The sequence below is a fragment of the Microcebus murinus genome, chromosome 19 (genome assembly GCF_040939455.1).
Source record: "Microcebus murinus isolate Inina chromosome 19, M.murinus_Inina_mat1.0, whole genome shotgun sequence".
Taxonomy (NCBI): Eukaryota; Metazoa; Chordata; class Mammalia; order Primates; family Cheirogaleidae; genus Microcebus; species Microcebus murinus.
The window spans coordinates 28,819,276-28,838,496 of record NC_134122.1 but is presented as its reverse complement, the minus strand read 5'-3'; the positions used below and the strand labels follow the sequence as shown (position 1 = coordinate 28,838,496).

The 19,221-nt window shown below is 52.7% G+C and overlaps 1 protein-coding gene across 1 annotated transcript in view; it reads right to left on the bottom strand.

Annotated features, from left to right (window-relative positions):
• ZAN (zonadhesin) overlaps window positions 1–18,558 on the bottom strand; it is a 38,045-nt gene extending 19,487 nt beyond the window's left edge. Inside the window, 23 exon segments of the mRNA XM_075994853.1 lie at window positions 289–430; window positions 2,259–2,461; window positions 3,126–3,295; window positions 3,409–3,516; window positions 3,790–3,933; window positions 4,491–4,636; window positions 4,918–5,042; window positions 5,581–5,697; window positions 5,888–6,029; window positions 8,199–8,383; window positions 9,045–9,908; window positions 10,383–10,467; window positions 10,695–10,966; window positions 11,741–11,872; window positions 11,980–12,058; window positions 12,238–12,329; window positions 12,667–12,831; window positions 15,252–15,404; window positions 16,140–16,227; window positions 16,422–16,693; window positions 16,889–17,035; window positions 17,437–17,493; window positions 18,510–18,558. Coding sequence (XP_075850968.1) covers window positions 289–430; window positions 2,259–2,461; window positions 3,126–3,295; window positions 3,409–3,516; window positions 3,790–3,933; window positions 4,491–4,636; window positions 4,918–5,042; window positions 5,581–5,697; window positions 5,888–6,029; window positions 8,199–8,383; window positions 9,045–9,908; window positions 10,383–10,467; window positions 10,695–10,966; window positions 11,741–11,872; window positions 11,980–12,058; window positions 12,238–12,329; window positions 12,667–12,831; window positions 15,252–15,404; window positions 16,140–16,227; window positions 16,422–16,693; window positions 16,889–17,035; window positions 17,437–17,493; window positions 18,510–18,558 — 3,937 coding nt within the window.
• Between the last annotated feature and the right edge of the window lie 663 nt (window positions 18,559–19,221).

Below are 19,221 nucleotides of genomic sequence, written 5' to 3'. Positions count from 1 at the left end.
CATTCAGAGCCTCACTGCCCCACTCCCTGGAAGCCCTGACCTAAGGCTGCCACCTGGGCGCATCCATGTAGGGATGGGATGGTCCCACGGCCCATCCATGTCAAGGAGGAAGTCTCCCCTCCCCAGCTCCACTCTCTGAGTCCTTGAAGATGCTGCCCCTGCTTCAGGCAACTGCTTTCCGGCCCCTGCTTGAGCCCAGCTCTCTGGGGAGGCTGCTTTGGGCAGGGCCATCCCCTTGCCTGAGGTCACCTGGGCAGCCCCTGGGTCACCTTCCACCTGACCACTCACCTAGGGCATGGCAGCCATAGATGCCATCCTGATAGTCACAGATCTCCTGGGCCTTACACTTCCAGGAGTAGCAGCGAATTCTGTTGTTGTCTTTACAGAAACAGAGCTGCCTGCAGCCTGGCTTGTGCCACTTCTCCCCAACCTAGGGGAAGGGAGACAGTAAGGGAGGGAAGCAGTGTTTCCCAGGTTCTGACACCAGAGCCCACAGAGCTGTTCAGTTGGCCGGCCCACCCACGAGACCACCCTGTCTTCCCAAAGCTCCACGATCAGCCACAAAACCCTGGCATTCAGGTGGTGATTCAGTCACTTTACCAGGAGTTTGTCCACTACTTCAGCAAGTTTTTTATTTATCTGTCTGTATTGTGCTAGGTGTCAGGGACTCAGGAGTGCACTCTATGGACAATGTCCCTGTGCTCATGGCACTCACAATCCAGTGGGGGGCAGCAAACACGTGTACTAATAAATGACTGTGCTCCAACACCGCATGCACCCAATCCAGCCATTGGGGTAACCCCCAGGGACACAGACAATAAACACTTCCTGCAAAGAGGCTTTCTGACTTTGCTTATCAGGGAGGCTTCTAGGAGCAGGAAGCATTTCAACAGGCCTCAAAGGAGGTGAAGGATTTGTAAAAGAAAATAAAAAAATCTCATGACAATCCCCCCAACTCCCTATGTAAAAGGGAAGGTAAAGGCCTCAGGCCCCTGGGAAGGGCTGGCCTCACAGATCATTCATGAAGGAAATTCCTTGCTGGCCTCCCATAAGAAGGACATGCAAATTGTGACTTTAGGTCTGCAGGCCAAGTCTAGCTGCTACAACTAAAGTCTGTTCAATTCCTGCTAACAATGAATTACAAATTTACTTGCCCAGGTGCTGAACGAAGTCAGGATCGAGCGCTCTTCCACCTAAGCAGGGATTTCTGCATAACTGATGTTTCTTTCCCTCCCTTTTTCTCTTACATTCGCCTCATCTTATGTAAAATGTAGATTTTCCTGGGTCTCACAAGCATATAACCATTTTGTCTCACTACTCCAGCCCCTGTTTTTTTTCTTCCTATTTTGTGTGCCCTACTCCCCTTAAATACTGCAGATTCCAAATTCTCCTTCTGAAAAACAGACACAGATTTGTCTGTGGTTTGTGTTTTTCCGAGGTTCGTCCTCAACTTCAGCTTAATAAACCTCCATTGATCGAGATCTTTGCCTCAGTCACTTATTTGGGTGGACAGATACCAATGGGCCAAGGTGGCTGGGCAGCAGAGCAGGGGGACAGAAGGGGCTGGCCTACTGGTGGCATGGCGGGGAGGAGAGCACTGCCCAGATAGAGAGCACTGGGCAGCCCAGCCTGGACTGGGCGGAGGGTGCAGAAAGCCAGGGGGACGTCAGGTGGATAGTCGGGGGGCACTGGCGCCACTGCCAGGCCCTGGGTGAGGATCCATCAAAGAAGGAAGAAAGAAGCGCCACAGACAAAGGTCTGGCTCCAACTGCTGCCTCTGAGAAGTCTAGAAACAGGGGCACGGGAAGGGCCAAGATTCCTTCAGCTGAGAAAGGGCCCCTGGGTCAAGAGAAGACAGTGTTTGGAAGGAGTGCAGGTGACACACAGAGGTTCTCATGCCTTAGGAGGACAGAAACTCGGGGCAAAATGATTCAGTGAAGTGATGGCAGAAGGAGGCAGCAGGAATGGTGGGAGAGGCCAGAACCGGAGGTCTCAGGCTTTATGAGGCAGTGTGGGAAGTAACTGTGCCCAGATCTGCGGAGAGTGATGGGGGTGGGGACTGAGGGGGGAAGGACCAGAGCTGAAGAAAGAGAAAGGGAAATTTGATCCCAGCCAAAATTTCCCTAATCCCAGCCCTAAACCCCAGGCTCCTCCTGCACACCCCAAGCCTTCTCACTCCCTGCCTCTCACCCTCACTTTGGGCTGTTTAACAACAGGGAGCAAGTCCTTCTGGCTGAGAGGCCCACCCAGCCACTCACCTTGAAGTAGCTCCCGTTGGAGTCGAGGCACCCACACTGGGATTGGGGGACGCAGTTGAGACCACTGAGCACGAAGCCCGGGTTGCACTCGCAGCCCTCCACGCACCGGTCTGGACAGAACATGCCAGAGAATGCTGAATGGCAGGTGTCAGGGCACGGCCTGGCACACAGGGAGTACTTGCTGTTGGGCGGGCAGGCCAGAGCTGACGGAGGGAGAAGCTTGGGTGAGAAAGAGACAGATAAGCCACGGGGGAGAAAAGGGAAGACGAGCATGTTCAGAAGGCACCCAGCATGTGGATCTTGAGAAGAGACAGTGACTTCAAGGAGCTTGACTGAGGAGCCCAGCTGGCTCCCAGGACCTCCTGGAAGCCAAGCAAGCTGCCTGTGCCAAGGGGCTGTTGCTCGGATGCTAGCACAGACCTGCTGCGGGAGCAGATCGCTCCATGGGAAGAACAGCACAGCAGTGCTGCTGTGTAGACAAGCCCCAGGTGAGTGATGGAAGGGGTGGAAGGCCCACCCGTGGGGTCAGATCCTAAAGCAGCTTCCCCAGATAGCTGAGCCTACCAGAGCTGGCAGGCAGAGCCTCCCCTCGCCCTGGGTCTGCATCGTGTGCACCGGTCCAATGACTTGGGCTGCACATAAACACATCTGCACATGCCCTGCACAGTCCCAGGTAGCCAAGAAGCCTTTCTGAGTTTGCAAGTGACTGTGATTTTCTCAGTGGAGATTTCCAACTCCACAAATTTCCCCATCCTGGTGTGGAAGTGAGGGGTTCCACCAGGTATGTCCCAAGCCTGCACCGACCCTCTTGTCCCTGTCTAAGGGAAGGGGTCCTGCATCTCTCCCCTGCTCCTTGGCACAACTCACGGCAGAAATGGGGCTCCCTCCAGGGCTTCATGGGGTAGCCGGCATCCTGGCAGCTCGTGGTCATGGCTGACATGTGGGCACACAGCATCTGCTGTAGCCCCTGGAAGTTGCACATGTCAAACATGCAGTTGTCAAAGAAGGAAGTGGCCTTTAGGTGAAACAGACATGCCCTGTGGAGGGAGGCCGAGTCAGAGGGAACGAGGGGACAGAACTTCCTGGCGCCCACCTCGGAGGACCCCAGGTGTCATGCTACCCCAAGTGGCTCTGCCTGCCCCCTTCATACTCAAACGGGCCGCGGGAGTCCACCAGCCGTCCACAGAACCCTGGCCCCGACATGTTGCTCTGCAAGGCTGAGTCACAGGATGGGGAGCTTGCCTGGCTCTTCTGGCACCTGGAAGAGACCCACCCCACACGCCCCCAGGGCCGAGGCTCACTTCCAGCTCAGAGCCCCTCACCCAGCAGCCAGCAAGGCTGAGAGGCTCTGGCACAGCTCTGGCAGCCCCTGGAGGAGGACTTTGAGCACTGAGCCCCAAAGGAGGGGGAACAGCCTGAAGTCTAAGGGTAGAGAGGAGACAGGGACAATGTCAGTCGTCAGTCGGTCTCACCAGGGAGGGCCACAAGGGGGCAGGAAGCCCTGGGCCCCATGGGAGGGCTCCTCACTCACTCCCTGTCCTCGTCCTCAGCCATCTGCCAGCTTTCCCCCAGTTCCTCCTCATCTCGGGCTGGCTGGCCATCCGGCTTCAGGTGGTCGTTGCTCATGTCACCGTCATAGTTTCCACATAAACCACAGAGTTTGCTAGAATAGGTCCTGGCAGGACAAGAGAGGAGTTGGTGTAAATGCAGAGAAGGGGTCTCAGCCATCAGGGGACCACAGCAGAGAAGGCGATCCACTGGGGACCCTCTGTCCTCCGACCCCAAGCCACCTATGCAGTCCCCCTCCTCTCCTCTGTGCACACCCCACTGTCCAGCCATGACAAACCCCTTGCTGGCCCTAACACACTCCAGCTCATTCTTGAGGGTGTGCTCGTTGTTTCCATAAAACTTTTCTCTGCCTTGTTCTGTCAATGGGGAGCCACTCTTCCTTGGAGAATGGGATCAAGTGACCGATTTTCTGAAAGCCCCCAGAGCCCATTAGCGACTCCTAGCACATTCTTAAAGAATTGTATATACATTCTGCTATTTATCACACTGTTCTGAAGCCATTTCCTCCCGTCTCCTCATCCAGACGGAGGCCTGCGACAGGAGCTGGGTGCTTCCCACCCATGGGAAGTACAGAAATGATCGAGTGGTGGTGTCTGGAACGCGAGGGGAAGAGGAGGGCAGACAGGAAGCAGTGGCAGCTGCCTGGCTGGAATGCCCCCTCACCTGGCCACACTCACAAACAGCTGCTGGTCGCCATCCCATCTCACCCACAAACCAAACTCTGTATGCAGCTCCACAAATCGTCCACTAGCAGCCAGGAAGACGCCTTTAGAAGGTATGGCTGGGAGGGTGACTTGCTGACTCCCAACCTGGATGGAAGGGCAGAGTGAGGAGACAGAGACAGATCTGGGGGTCAAGGAGGACCCCAACAGACTCCCACATCCATGGCTGGAAGGCACTACATCCCCCAGAGCGGCCTAACAACCTCTTCCACCTATAGTGGTTTGGAGCTTCCCCGAACTGCTGTATTGAACCCATCCCTGCGAGGGTTCCGGGACTGGAGGAGCTGACCTGGAGGAGGCCACAGCAGCCCACGGGAATAGGCCACAGCCAGGGCCCCACAGGGGTGGAAGTGGAAGACAGGGCTCACCAATGTGCGTCTGCCTTTGAGCAGGGTGACGGTAGTCTCAGGCAGGGTCACGTAGACTTTGTTCAGGTAGGACATGCCTTGCTGTTCCCATCCGTCTTTCACTGCTGTCACCCTGAAGAATGGATCTGGGAGGGGAGAGGGATGAAGAGGGCCCAGGGGCTCGCTCAGCACCTGGCCCTGTGGCAGAGCCCTGAGCCTGGCCCTACAGGGAGAGAAGGCACAGAGACGCCACCCCGAAGCTCAGGAGGGGAGGCAAGACCCAAATGGGAGCAGGGCATGACTGTCTGCCCCCTTCCAGAACAGCCTGCAGCTGCTGTGTGTCTGTCTCCCCTCCATGCACTGGGACACCCCCCAGGGCATTTGTGCTCCTTACCAGTCCCTTTTACGGTAATGTCCCTATGCCAGGAGGGCCCTCAATAAAAGCTGGCCAAGGGAGCAACTGATCAGGTAAACTATTTTAAACCACATTTCCCCAGCAGCCTGGGCCTGAGAAGGTCCCTCTGCTGGGGTGGGTGTCTCAGCTCTTACTTTACAGAAGAACTCACTCCAGTTTTGGCCCTTCCCCCATCTTCTCCCCACCCTTTCCTGCCACCCAGCATGCCCCCACGTCCAGCAGCTCTGCCTGCAGACCCACGGCCGAGGGAGGCATCTCCAGGGCCCTACCTGTTGAGTTGCCACAGGGTTGGGTCAAGATGTAAGTGCATCTGCCCATGAAGCCAAAGTGCCTCCCATCAAAGGTGACATAATGAGGGTCTCCATAGACTAAGCAGGTGCCAAAGCCTGCCGGAGGGGAAGAAGGGACCAGAAGAAGCTGCCTCCACTGCCCCCCATCCTGGCTGGCTTCATATGCTGGCCTGCCCCCCACCCGATGGCACGCCCCAGCTCCTCTGCCCAAGCAAGGGATTGGGATCCCAGTGTCATTTCCACTCAAACGGGCTGGCAGGCAGGGGCAGCGTAAGCGGGCTCTCACCATAGGAGTAGCATCCATACTGGCCATTTTTCAGCTGGCACATTGTACGTGCCCCACACTGAGAGCTCTGGCACTCGATCTGGTTGCCAGGCCAGCAGTGGCAATATTCTGTGCAGTTGGGGCTGAACCACTCTGCCCCAGTCTGGAAGCAAATGATGCAGAGTCACAAAGCCATAGCTCTTGGGGGCCCTTCCCCCTTCTCCCCACCATGCCAGGACAGAGGAAGCTCTCCTGTGCAAAGACCTAAACTTGCTCATATTCTTCCTCTTCCCACCACTTACCTGATGTTCCCACCCACCACAGGACATTTGCACGTGCTGTTCTCTTATCCCAGAATGCTCTTCCCTCCCCTTTTCTAAATCATTCCTATGCAACCAGTGGAGTTCAACTCAAATGTGGCTTGCTCAGGAAGACTTCCTCAGCTCTGGGTACCCTTCCTTCCAAAGACTTAACCACAGTTGCACTTTAGATTTATTTTTGTGATTGATCATAAGCACCCCAGGTGAGGGTCTACACCTGTCTTTACTCACCTTCTTAGCACCAAGATGAAAGTTCTTGTTCAATAAATGCATGCTGAATGAAAGAGTAAACCAAGACCCAAAGTGTACCCTGAGAGCATTATAAGGGCAAGGACCATGCCCTTTTCATGGTGACCCCAATGCCAGGAGAGCAGAAAGCACTAAATAAACATTTGTTAAATGCACAAATGAATATATCATGAGTTAATAATATATGCCTCCCAGGGCAGAGGGAAGAGATTCTTGGTGCTGATGGATGTGAACAGATCTTTCTGTACAGGCTACAGCTGAAGCTAATCCTGACACTAACTCAGGGAGACCCAGGAGACTAGTTAAAGGGGGTTGGGGGAGGAATGGTCCTATAAGAGACAAGCAGGAGCTCTGATGTCAGCAGGAAAAACACCTAACACCTGGAGCCGAGAAGAGGCACTGGACATTAACAAAGCGCTTAATTAATAGGTTGCATGACATTTATCATAAATTGCTAAAAATAGTCATTAACATTTATTAAGTAATTACTATGCGTCAGGATCTAATTTCATCCTTACAAAGATTTCATAGGAGGTAGAAAATCTTATTGTGCACACTTTATAGATAATGGAAACAGATTTAAAGAGATAAGGAAACTTGCCTAACATCACCCAGCACAAATGAGTGCTGGAGCCAGGATTGAAGCTCAGGTCTACCTGACTCTAGACATGTGCTGTTCAATACGGTGGCCACCAGCCACAAGTGGCCACTGAGCTCTTGAAACGTGGCCAGTCCGAATTGAGATAGACCGTAAGTGTAAAATACACACTGGGTTTTGAAGAGTTAGTATGGAAAACAAACAAAAAAGAATGCAAACTACCTCATGAATAATTCTTTTTTATATACATTGAAATGATAATATTTTAATATTTAGGATTGAGGAGATTATTAGAATTCACTTAACCTGTTTCCTTTTGCTTTTTAGTTATTTTTTTTTTTCCTGAGTAGGGTCTCACTCTGTCTCCCAGGCTGGAAGGCAGTGGCGCGATCACAGCTCATTGCAACCTCCTCCAACTCCTGGGATCAAGTGATCCTCCTGCCTCAGCCTCCTGAGTAGCTGGGACTACAGAGGAGTGCCACCATGCCTGACTAATATTTAAAAAAAACTTTTTTTTTTTTGTAGAGATAGGGTCTCACCATGTTGCCCAGGCCAGTCTTGAACTCCTGGTCTTGAGCGATCCTCCAGCCTCAGCCTCCCAAAGTGCTGGGATTACAGGCATGAGCCACTGTGCTCTACCTCCTTTTGCTTTTTTAATGTGGCTATTAGGAAATGTAACAAGACATGTGTGGCTCACATGCTCTCTCTGTCGGACAGTGCTGGTGCAGAGACTGAGCCCCTGTAGAGCCTCTGCTCTGTTGCGTCTCCCCGGGAGACCACCGATTAGGGCAGACAAGGACAGTAACTCCTCTCTTTTTTACCTATCAGGTTTGCAAGATCCTCTGGAAGGAGAAAATTACAGAAATATTGAGTCTGGGAGGAGCACCTAGCCCTGGACCACAGGAGGACTGACTCCTCAGCACAGCCTAGCATCTGGGAGCCAACACAGAAGCTTCACAAAGACTTTGTGTATGAACAGTGCGGACCATCAAAAGCCACATGCTGAATGAATGACTCCACCATTGTGTAACTGCCGCTTCTGAGCTGACCCCTTGGCAATATTCCAAGGACCCAAGTTCACTTCATCTGGGGAGCAGATGGAGCCAGAACCCAGGTGTTCAGCCACCAACATCCTCAGGGGATCTGAGCCTCCCTGAGGTCTTACCTTGTAGTTGTAGTTGTTGTAGAAGCAATCGCAGGAAGAGGCATTGATGCAGCCATTGTCACTAAACAAAAAGCCGGGGTTGCACACGCAGCCCGCCTGGCAGAGGAGCCCACAGCTGGGCCTGGGGTTCTTGCAGGAAGCAGGACAAGCACAGGATTCATAGTGCGCATTCAGGGGGCAGCTCTCTAAGGGGAGAACACAGCCTCCATCAAGCCTGCCCCCTCCGCCTCTCCTCTACCGCCAAACTCAAGTGCCTTTCCAAGACGTAGGCCCTTGTTACTCAGCTCTGACACATGCTACAACAGGGTGAACCTTGCAAACATTATGCTCAGTCACAGACGCCAGACACAAGGCCACATACTGCATGATTGCATTTGTATGGACTGTTCAGAACAGGCCGAGCCACAGATATAGGAAGGAGATTTATGGCTGTCAAGGGCTGGGGCAGAGGGGACTGGGGACCGACTGCTAATGGGTTCAGGGTTCCTTGTCAGCATGATGAAAATATCTCAAATTGGAAGATGATGATGGCTGCACAAACTTGTGAAGAGATATAAACCAGGGAATTGTACACTTTAAAAGGAAGAATTTTATAGACTATGAATTATATCTCAATAACAAACAAGGAGAAGGAAACCTAGGGCTTGGTTCCCAACAAACTCATGCACTCGGGCCCCGCCGTCCCTCTTGCGCTGAGTGTCCCCATCCTTTCTTCTAAAGTTGCCATGGACCACCGCAGCTCTCCTCTAAGACTGCGATTTTTCTACCAGAAGCATCCCTTTCCCCGACTTTGTCTCCTAGCCACTGTCTCTTTCAGCTTTGGCAAATGCCCTACCCACCTCATACCTGTAGCAGGTCCAGGAGTTGTGGTGATGCCCAGGGTTGCACTGGTCATGGAGGTATTTGGAACATGTTGAGGCACCATCCCCAGCAATGCTGGCACAGTGTGCACCAGGACTGTGCTAGGGTGGGGTGTCACAGTAGTTGTGGGCTCTCTAGTCACACTAGTGGACTCTTTAATAGGGGTGGTAGGTTTTTCAGTGGGGACAGTAGGCTCTTTGGTGGGGATGGTGGTCTCTTCGGTGAGGGCTGTAGGCTTTTCAGTGTGGACAGTGGGTTTTTCTGTGGGGACAGTTGTTTCAGTGTGGACAGCGGGTTTTTCTATGGGGACAGTAGTTGTTTCAGTGTCGACGGTGGGTTTTTCTGTGGGGACAGTAGTTATTTCAGTGGGGACAGCAGTTGTTTCAGTGTGGACAGTGGGTTTTTCTGTGGGGATGGTGGTTGTCTCTGTAGGGACAGTGGGTTGTTCTGTGGGGACCGTAGTTGTCTCTGTGGGGACAGTGGTTGTTTCAGTGGGGACAGTAGGTATTTCTGTGGGGATAGTGGTTGTCTCTGTAGGGATGGTGGGTTGTTCTGTGGGGACCGTAGTTGTCTCTGTAGAAATGGCAGGTTCTTCTGTGGGGACTTCTGTGGGGATGGTGGGTTGTTCTGTGGGGACAGTAGTTGTTTCTGTGGGGACAGTGGTTGTCTCTGTAGAGATGGTGGGTTGTTCTGTGGGGACCATAGTTGTCTCTGTAGAAAAGGCAGGTGCTTCTGTGGGGACTGTAGTTGTTTCTGTGGGGATGGTGGGTTTTTCTGCGAGGCCAGTGGTTTCAGAAGGGCCAGTGGGGGAAACTGGAGATTTGTCAGGAGGCACTGGTGGCACTTGTGCTGCAAAGAAAAAAAAGTCTTTGGCATTTAGTCAAAATGATACCACTACCTTCTTAACTCACATCTAACTGGAGTGGGTGGGCTCAAAGGGGTAACTTATTCACCCCAATCCTCCTACTCCCAACCCCCAACCTTCACTCACTTGACAATCACTCAACAAACACTGTTCCTAATCTATGTCAGGTATCACTCCAGGTACAAGAAACACAAAAATAAACAGGATATGGGTCCTGCCTTTAGGATCACTAGGTGAGAGGTTCTGGAAGCAGCCACCGACATGCATGACACCAAAGCCACATTCACTCAGGCCAGCACCCTGAGGGTGCTGGGGAGGCAGAGGTGGGCAGAATGCAGCAAGCAAAGCCAGCTGGGTGCGAACTCAGGCACAGAGAGGATTTGTGTACTATGCAACTCATACAGAGAAGCCCACAAGACGGTCATCTCAGGGCACAGCCCCCTTGGGTTCTGTCTTACCTCGACAAATCCCATGACTGACCAAGATGAAATCTATTGCGACAACAAAGGCGGTGCTGCTACCCCTGGTGGCCTTAAAAATCAGCTGCAGGCAACCAGGGAGAGAGAAGAAAGAGAGAAGTGAAAATGAATCCCCTGCAACTCAGCGACTCTGCTGGGCAGGAGTCTGTCCTCTGCCAAAATGTCACCTTGTTCCAGCCGTAACAGTCCCACCCCACCCCTGCCCCCTTGTCCTCGGTACCTCTGAGTACCAAGGGAAGCCTCTTCTCCGCTCCCTTTCCTCATACAGGGCCTACCAGCTCTGTCTCTCACCTGCATGGGCTGCTGATGTCCTGAAGAGATGGTGATGGAGGCGTTCTGCCAGTCAGGGCTCTGAGACCCCACGCGGCTCCAGAGAGTAATCGGGGTGCTACCCGCAGGACTACCCAGCAGGAACTTAAGCGTAGTGCCTTCTCCAAGGCCATACATGTGGTAAGCAAACTCCACACAGATGTCACCCGGGGCACAGAAGGGCCGGCTCACCAGTATGACAGACTGCCCTGCCTGGGAGAACTTGTCACTTTGGAGGTAGATATAGTGAGACCCTAGGAAAGGACAGGCACAGGCAAGATGGGAGAGCTGCCCAGGACAAGTCTATTGCTGCAACACCCTGCTTCCCCAGTGGGGATCTGAGCAAGCGCCCAAATTGCCCACATTGTAGTATGTGTTTTCTTCCTGATTCTGCCTTTCTACCTGAAAGCAGGATCAGAGAGAAGGGGACAAAAAAACCAAACCAGCAACCGTGATTTCACTGTTGGCTGCACTTGTGTCTTTTTTCTTTGAGACAGAGTCTTGCTCTGTCACTCAGGCTGGTGAGCAGTGATGCGATCATAGCTCACTGCAGCCTCAAACTCCTGAGCTCGAGCGATCCTCCTGCCTCAGTCTCCTGAGTAGCTGGGATTACAGGTGTGTGCCACCACACCTAGCTAACTTTTTTATACAGAGGGGGTCTTGCTATGTTGCCCAGGAGCCTCAAGTGAACCTCCTGCTTCGGCCTCCCAAAGCGTTGGGATTACAGGCACGAGCCATCTTGCCCAGTGTAAATGTCTTAACTGAAAATGATATTGTAGATTTGGAAGCCTTGGGCTCAATAAAGTGAGATGCCTGAATTTTCTGAGGGCTTCAGTGACCCCAGAGCCCTGAAAATCCTCAACTGACTCTACTCTGCCATCTCCACAGCTTTGGCCCATGGCAATCTCCCCAATAAACATCTGCTGGCTGATTTCACTACATATAACTTCTTCCATCAGTCGCATCAGCCAGCCCCCATGCCAGGAGCAGATTACTGAATCTGATTCATTGGCTTGAGGAGTCCTCACCTCTAGGGAAATCCGTGCTTTGGAGGGGTACATTTCTATGTCCCCGGATCCAGTGTCCACCATCTTGCGATTTCTGGGTCCAGTCACAGAAGGGGTGGTCATCATCTTCAAAGTCACACTGAGGAAAGCTCTCTAGCATATCAAAACAGGGGACATGAGGAAGCTGGGCCACACTCTCCATCTCTCCCCTAGCCCAACTCAGATTCTCAGAGGTGTGGGCCCCCTGGGGCTGCTCTCACCCCCACAGGGAGCGATGCTGATGTCATCCACTGCCACAGCTGGCTCTGGGATCTTTCCAAATACGCCCACCACGGTAAACTGAAGAGAGAGGGAAAGTGGGCTAGGGGTGAGCAACAGCCCAAAGCCCCAGTGACCTGATTCGATTTTACTGCATTCAGGGACCCAGGACCCTCATTCCCAGTGCCCAGACCCTCAATCCATTTAGACATTGAGGGTGCCTGCCACGGGCAAGGACCTGACCCCTTGCTTCTCTGTACCTGTATCTGTCCTTGTCCCGTGTAATTGACTGAAACAGGTTGCCAGTTGGGTTTGGGTTGTCCTGAGAAGAGGGTGTGTCTCCGGATGCTGCCTGCAATGAAGGGAATTGGAGAAGAGCTTAAGGTGACTGGGAAATAACTTAAAACATATACTCAGAAGGATGAGTAGCAGAGGATGTGCTTGGGGAATGTTCCCCCAAATGCAAGCACATCCTTCTCTCACTCTCCTGGCACCTTTATCTATTTTTCTAGAATCCAGTGCCCTTTCAGCCCCCATTTCCACTTCATGTGGAACAGTATGTGCGGGAACAATCCCACACATATCTCAGACTTCCCTTCACCCTGAGGGATGCCCCATATTTCCCTGTAAAGCCCACCCTGGGAGATGAGCCCAGGTCAGTGCAAATCCCATGAATTCTCTACTCTAACCCAAGACTGAAGCATAGACGTGCAGGGCTGCACCAGGAGACTGGCCCCAGAGGGTGTAGTGGAAGGAAAGGCTCAGACAGCCGGAGGAGTGGCTCAGGGGGCTCAAGAAGACCGATTTCTGCCTGGGTCTTGCATTCCTGGGGTCCAGGAGCATGTAGTAGCCATCTGCGAAGGAAAAGGCCAGGAAGATGGGGTGGCTGGAATTAGGGGAGTATGGCAGCAGGGAGAGGGCGCCAGGGAGTCTGGAGACCTGGCCCAGGGGAAGCCCCAACAGCAGCCTAGAATCAGGCAGCGCTGAGGTGGGCCTACACATGTGTCACAACTGGCTGTGGCCTTCAACATTCCCCGAAATGCTTAGGCTGGGTGAGGACTCGGCGCCACCAAAGGAAACGTGGGCATCCTCTCAGAAGCAGCAGCCAGAAACTTTGTCCTTTGGTTGCTAACTCTTCAAGTCCCCTAGTCACAGCCTCTTCCTTTTCTTGACTTACTGGGCATAGCTTTAACACAAACTGGTGAGAGACGGCGGGTGTCACACAACCTAGCGGGCGGCTCCCCACCCTTTGCCCCGCCCCCGCAGCTCAGGAAGCCAATCATCTTGGACCTCGCTCCCTGACGCAACTGGTAGCAGGGAGAAGATCTACGCCGCTGGCGACCCTTGGGGAACGCGCGCTCGCGTGCGTGCGTGCTCGTGCCCGACGCTCCCCGCGAGCGCGCTCACCGGGCGAGGAAGGTGGGCGCGGGGGACCGAGGAGGGGGTGGAGAGGAGGGAGAGAGCAGAGAAGGAAGGAAACGCGGAAGAAGAAAGCGGGGAGGGGAAGGAAAGTAGGCGGGAGAGGGGGAAAGAGAAAGCAAGGAGTCACAGGAGAAATGGGAGAGGAAGAAGGGAAAGATGAAATAAAAAACAGCATTTACTGGCCGGGCGCAGTGGCTCACGACTGTAATCCTAGCACTCTGGGAGGCCAAGGCTGGCGGATTGCTCGAGGTAAGGAGTTTGAAACCAGCCTGAGCAAGAGCAAGACCCCCGTCTCTACTATAAATAGAAAGAAATTAATTGGAAAAATTAGCTGGGCATGGTGGCGCATGCCTGTAGTCCCAGCTACTTGGGAGGCTGAGGCAGAAGGATTGCTTGAGCCCAAGAGTTTCAGGTAGCTGTGAGCTAGGTTGACACCATGGCACTCACTCTAGCCTGGGCAACAAAGCGAGACTCTGTCTCAAAAAAAAACCACAAAAAACAGCATTTACTGATACTGCTGGGCAGGGAGCAGTGCTGAGTGCTGTGGGTGCGGCTTCGCAAGGCCTTTCTAGAAGGCGAAGTCCAGGCAGCAGAGAGCTCAGAGTTCCTCGGATGCCAGTGGGCCAGGGCGAGGGACAATGGGGAAAAACGTAGAACATGTGGACAGGATAAGGTGGAAGGGAGGAAAGGGACTGAGAAAGCAGAAATATGAAGGGAAAAAGAAGAGGTATAAACTCAGAAAGGAAATGAGGCTGCAGGGTCCTGTATGTTTGCCCTACAGTGCTTGGCTCAGTGAGGGCTGGAGTGGGTTGTGTGGAGGTTGAGAGGGGAGGCGAATGCTGTGTGGGAGAGAAAAGGAAGAAGTGAACAGTAGAAAGAAGAGCCCAGCTGGGGGCCCAGGGAGGTGGCGGAGAGAAGCTAGGGATAGCCGTGGTTGGAAAGAAGAGAAAGTTACTTGAATTATCGCAGAAACCTCCTAAATGGGCCCCTGCATCTCCCCTTGCCTGCTCCCCTTAGTGGATTCTCTACACAAAAACCAGGTGATTGTTTTAAAATAAGTCAGATCAAGTCACTCCTTTGCTCCAAGTCCTGCAAAGGCTCCCATTCACATAGGATAAAAGCCACAGTCCTGACAATGGCCTTCAAGTTACCCTTCCAATAACAGGTCTGAGTGCATCCTCTTCATCCCAGCCATGTGGTGCGTTGCTGTACCTCAATCCCCTCCCTGGCCAGCAGGCCCACTGCCACCTCTGGGCCTTTGCACTGGCTGACCCTTCTGTCTGGAATGTTCTTTCCCACCCCAGTCTTTTCCTGCCTCACTCTCTCAATTCAAGTTTGTGCTCAGATATGACCTGAACAAGACCTACCCTATTTACAACTGACAACCTATCCCCTACCCTTGCACTTCCAGTCCCCTTCTTTCGTTCAACTTTTTACTTTGCTAATAGCACTGCTCACCTTATAACTATATGATTTCTTCTTCGTTTCAGTAACTGTCTCCCCCTCAACCCCCACTACTCCTGTTTTGTACACTGATGTATTTCAAGTGCCTAGGACAGTGCCCAGCACATCATAGGTGATCCCTAAGTATTTCTTGAATGAATGAATGAATGAATGAAGCATGAAAGGTACCAGGGAAAGGAAGTAAGGAGCAGACTGTGTTGGGTCTGAAGTGGTAGGGAGGAGAAGCTGGCTGGGTGCTTAGAGTTTGCTTCCTTCCATGAAACTTGAGCTTATAGAGGCTTGAGGCTGTGGGGGTTTGCCGCAGACTGTCCCAGTGCAATTATTAGAGGGTTTATGGAGGTCACCAGAGCCCAGAAAGTCAGAGGATGGAAGCGTGCTTGGTACTCACTGCCAGGGCTAGAGAAGTCATCGTCGGGCCCCATGCCTGGCTTCCCCGATTGTCCCTTCTTCTGGATCCACTTGGCTCCAGTGGCAGTTGGGATCCAGCTCCAGCCACAGAGATCATTTGGAGTGTCAAAGCTGCACATCTGCATCATGCAGACTGAGAGGAAAGAAAGGAAGGGAGGATGCAGGATGCAACTTTTTCTTACTGGAGGCAGCTCAGAAAAAGATGCCTCAGTCTAGAGTCAGGATTCTGGGTTTCACCATGTACCATGGTGGGCTTTCGGACTACGTGTGGTCCCACTACCCACTGACTGTGTTCCTGGCACAGGTCACTTAACCTGCCCAAGTCTCAGTTTCCTCATGTGTAAATTGGGAATAATAGTGCCCACCTCATCAGGTTGTAAGTTAAATCATGTACATTTGGATTATCTAGACCAGTCCCTATGCTCAGTAAACGTCAGTTTTTTCACCCAGCTTCTGGAATTTTCCTTCCCTTGGATTTGCTCCCCTGAAATCTCCAAAATCAGTTTAGAGGACTAATGCTGGATGGATTGGGATAGGGGTGGGTAACAGCTAGGGTAACTCACCATCCAGGTTTACCTGGAACTGAGGGCTTCCCAAGATGCGGGACATTCAGTACTAACATAGGGACAGCCCAGGGCAAATGGGGATGGTTGGTGACTCTAGAACAGGCATCACTCCAACTCTATGTTGAAAGAGAACCTATCTTTCAGTGGGGCTGCTTTAGGGGTCAAAGCTGTGTGTGGGGATGGCAGCAGAAGGACGCAAGCAGCCTCAATTCTGGGAACCATGAAGGTCCTGGTCCCTGAGCTGCTCCTGCACCCCGGGCAGTTCTGCAGAACCAGGGACAGGAGGAGGGACAAGAACTCACCCCGACTGCAGGAGCCTCGGTGGATAGAGATGGCATCCAGGGCGATGTCCAGGTAGGCAGTGTTGCCCCTCATTCCCTCAAACATCAGCTGTGGGAGGGCAACAAGGAGGCCGCCAATCCTGTGAGCCTCTTGGCTGGGCCTCCTGTCCTTTTGCATCTGGCTCTGGGTTCCTTTCCCGACTTCAGATGGCCTGGCCCCCATGCCCCCTCCCTGCCACAGCCCCCCAGCCTCCCCAACACCCAGATTCCCACCAGGGCCCCAAGATCTGCCCTTGGCCTCACCTGGGTGGGCAGAGCAAACCCCGCGGGCACAGTGACAGCGGTGGGCATCCAAGAGGGGCTCTGGGTGTTCCTGTGTTTCCAGAGCACACTGGGGCGCTGGCCTTGTGTGCTCGACAACAGCAGCAGTCGGAGCTGGGCGCCCCATGACAGCCCAAACATGTGGTAGACAAAGCGCACACAGAGGGGCCCTTGCACCCATAGGTAAGGGCTGCGCAGGCGGGCCACTCCGCCCCGGCGGAAGGCTTTCGATACCATGTGCAGGTAGTTGCCCTCTGGGGGAAGCAGGGCCCAGGCTGGTGAGGCCCTGCCATCCTGAGTACTGGCCCCACACACCCCCTTCCCTTCTCAGGGCCTGGCATCACTTCCCACTGTCTCTCTTCTTCTTCCAGACCTGCCTGTGCCCACCTCCCAGTGGCCTCCCTGCCCACTGCACTTTCCAAACCTCAGGCTTCCCTTGGTCCCCTCACCTCCACTGGGGTACCCCCCAAGGGGCCCGGTGGTGCCAGTTTTGGAGGGCCCGCTGGCTCGAATCCAGTCCCCATCATCTGCAGACACCTGGGTCCAGTCGCAGAAGGGTTTGGACTCATCCTCAAAATCACACCGGCTTAGGAGGGCTGGGAGAAAAGGGTCACTGTGAGGTTTTGGAGAGGGCAGAGGGCAGAGGGCAGGCCACAGAGCCAAACTGGGAGATGGAAGTTGGCAGGATTTCTGAGCTTAGAGAAGGTTGCCACTAATATTTGGCGTCCAGAACAGAGATCTATGAGAGAAACTCTTTTAGGAGAAATTCAGGGCTGGAGGACAGGGTGGAGTGGGTCATAAATGAGGGGGGGGTGGCTGGATTCAGCTGGACACACAGGCTTTGTCTGGGCAGTGTGTTTTGTTGTTTTCATAGCCCATGCCCCGAGGCCACTCCAGGCAGCCACCCCTAGGCTAGGGACTGGTGTTCTGGTGCCAGAACACAGATTTGGAGTAGGAAGAGGAGATCTGAGTCCTCCTGGGAGGACTTCCAACTCACTGCTGTCCTTGGAGCTGTCAATGGCTGGTTTCAAGTCCAGAGGCTTCTCTCTCCTTGGGGGTGGGTTGTAGAAAGCAAAAATGTAACCTTGTCATTACCAGGAATTATAAGGCTCAGTGACTGTGAGCTGAGTGGTCACTTAAGCATGGTTGTTCCTTTCTTTGTGTTTATACTATATCAATTTTTATGCAGTAAACAGATCTTACTTGTCTTTTTTAAGGTTTTCAGAAAGGTCACCTGCAGCCTCCTCACCAGAAGTTCTTATCTGTCTCCTAACAAATATATGCTTGAGGTGCTCACATCCCCACCGGTTCCCTCTGCCCTGTACCCTAGACGCTGTGAGCTATTGAGTGTCACAGGAGGAGGAAGCAGTTCCCCATGTTTATACCCTGGGGGGCTCCCTTCGTCTTTTTTCACTATAGCCAAAGTGTTTCCCCCATAGGTTGCCAGGTGGGTGGTGGGGTGGCCCTTTCCCAGCTCCACGCAACTGAACATATATATAAATGGTAGCAAAGAGATGGCCCTGTCTCTCTTCCTAACCTCACAAATGCCACAGAGAAGCCACTGCCCCTCTCCTGGTAATGTAGGCCACACAGAACAGCTCTTTTTTTTTTTTTTTTTTTTTTTTTGGTTCAAATTCTACTTCTTCAAATCCCTCCAAATAAGCTCCAGGACACCAGGCCATCCATTTCTTGCTGCCTCCTACTTGAAGTCTCTCTCATTATCAGTCTCATCAGACTTGAAGTCTCTCATCAGCTGGGTCCACCCTGGTCCATTTTCCAAGGGCCCCACTTCTCTGTCCCCTCCAGCCACAGATCTGTCTCCCCTACCCTGCACCTCCTGACCATCTCATTTCTCCTCAAATTTCAGCTCTGACCTACTCCTAGAACCAACTCCTCAACCCCAGGCTCTGGGGCTATGCAGTTAACCCCTTCCTGTCCCACCTGCTGAGGCCTGTGTTTCGTCTCAAGCCTGCTGGCTCCTCCAGCTCTACCCAGATCACCCCAGGTTTATCGCTACCCATGACCCCCTGAGCCCAGCTTACCAGGCAGGGGCAGGCATGTGGCCCTGGCCCCAGGCAGTCCCCACCAGCAGCATCAGAGTCCAGACTGGAGGAGCCATGAGAGACCTCAGAGGCAGCTCTCAGGGGAGAGGGGAAGGGACAGTGAGAAGCCCAGGCCACGTTTATACAGCCTGGGCCCTCCTCGCTTGGCACCCTTCTAAGGATGCCATGAGAAATGGACAATCAGAAAACACGAGAAAGCTCTGGGAAGTTAAAAGTAAGAGAGTGGAAATTTAAAATCCAAGAGAAGAGTTATAAATTGAAATCAAAGGAACTAAAAGAGAGAAAGAAAAGAGGAAGTCAGAGGATCAATCCAGGAAGCCTAACATCAAACTCGAAGAATTTAAAAAGAGAGAACAAAGGAAAAGAAAATTATTTTTAAAAAAGGAAAGCATACAAGAAAATGTCCCAGAACTGAAATACACAAGTCTCTAGATTAAAAGGCATCTCATAAGACAAATGCAAAGATACCCATGGAAGGCACGTCATGAAATTTCAGAATATCAGGGGTGAAGAGAAGATCTGAAACACTTTCTGGCAGAAAAAAACAGGTCACATACTAAGGATCAGGAATCAGCATGGCATCGGACTTTTCAATAGCAACCATGGATTCTAAAAGGCAGCGGACGGAACATTGTCTACAGAATTCCAAGGAAAATCATTTCAAACTTAAAATTCTATAACTGGCAACAGTGGCAAAGCCAACTGCTAGGTCAAATGGA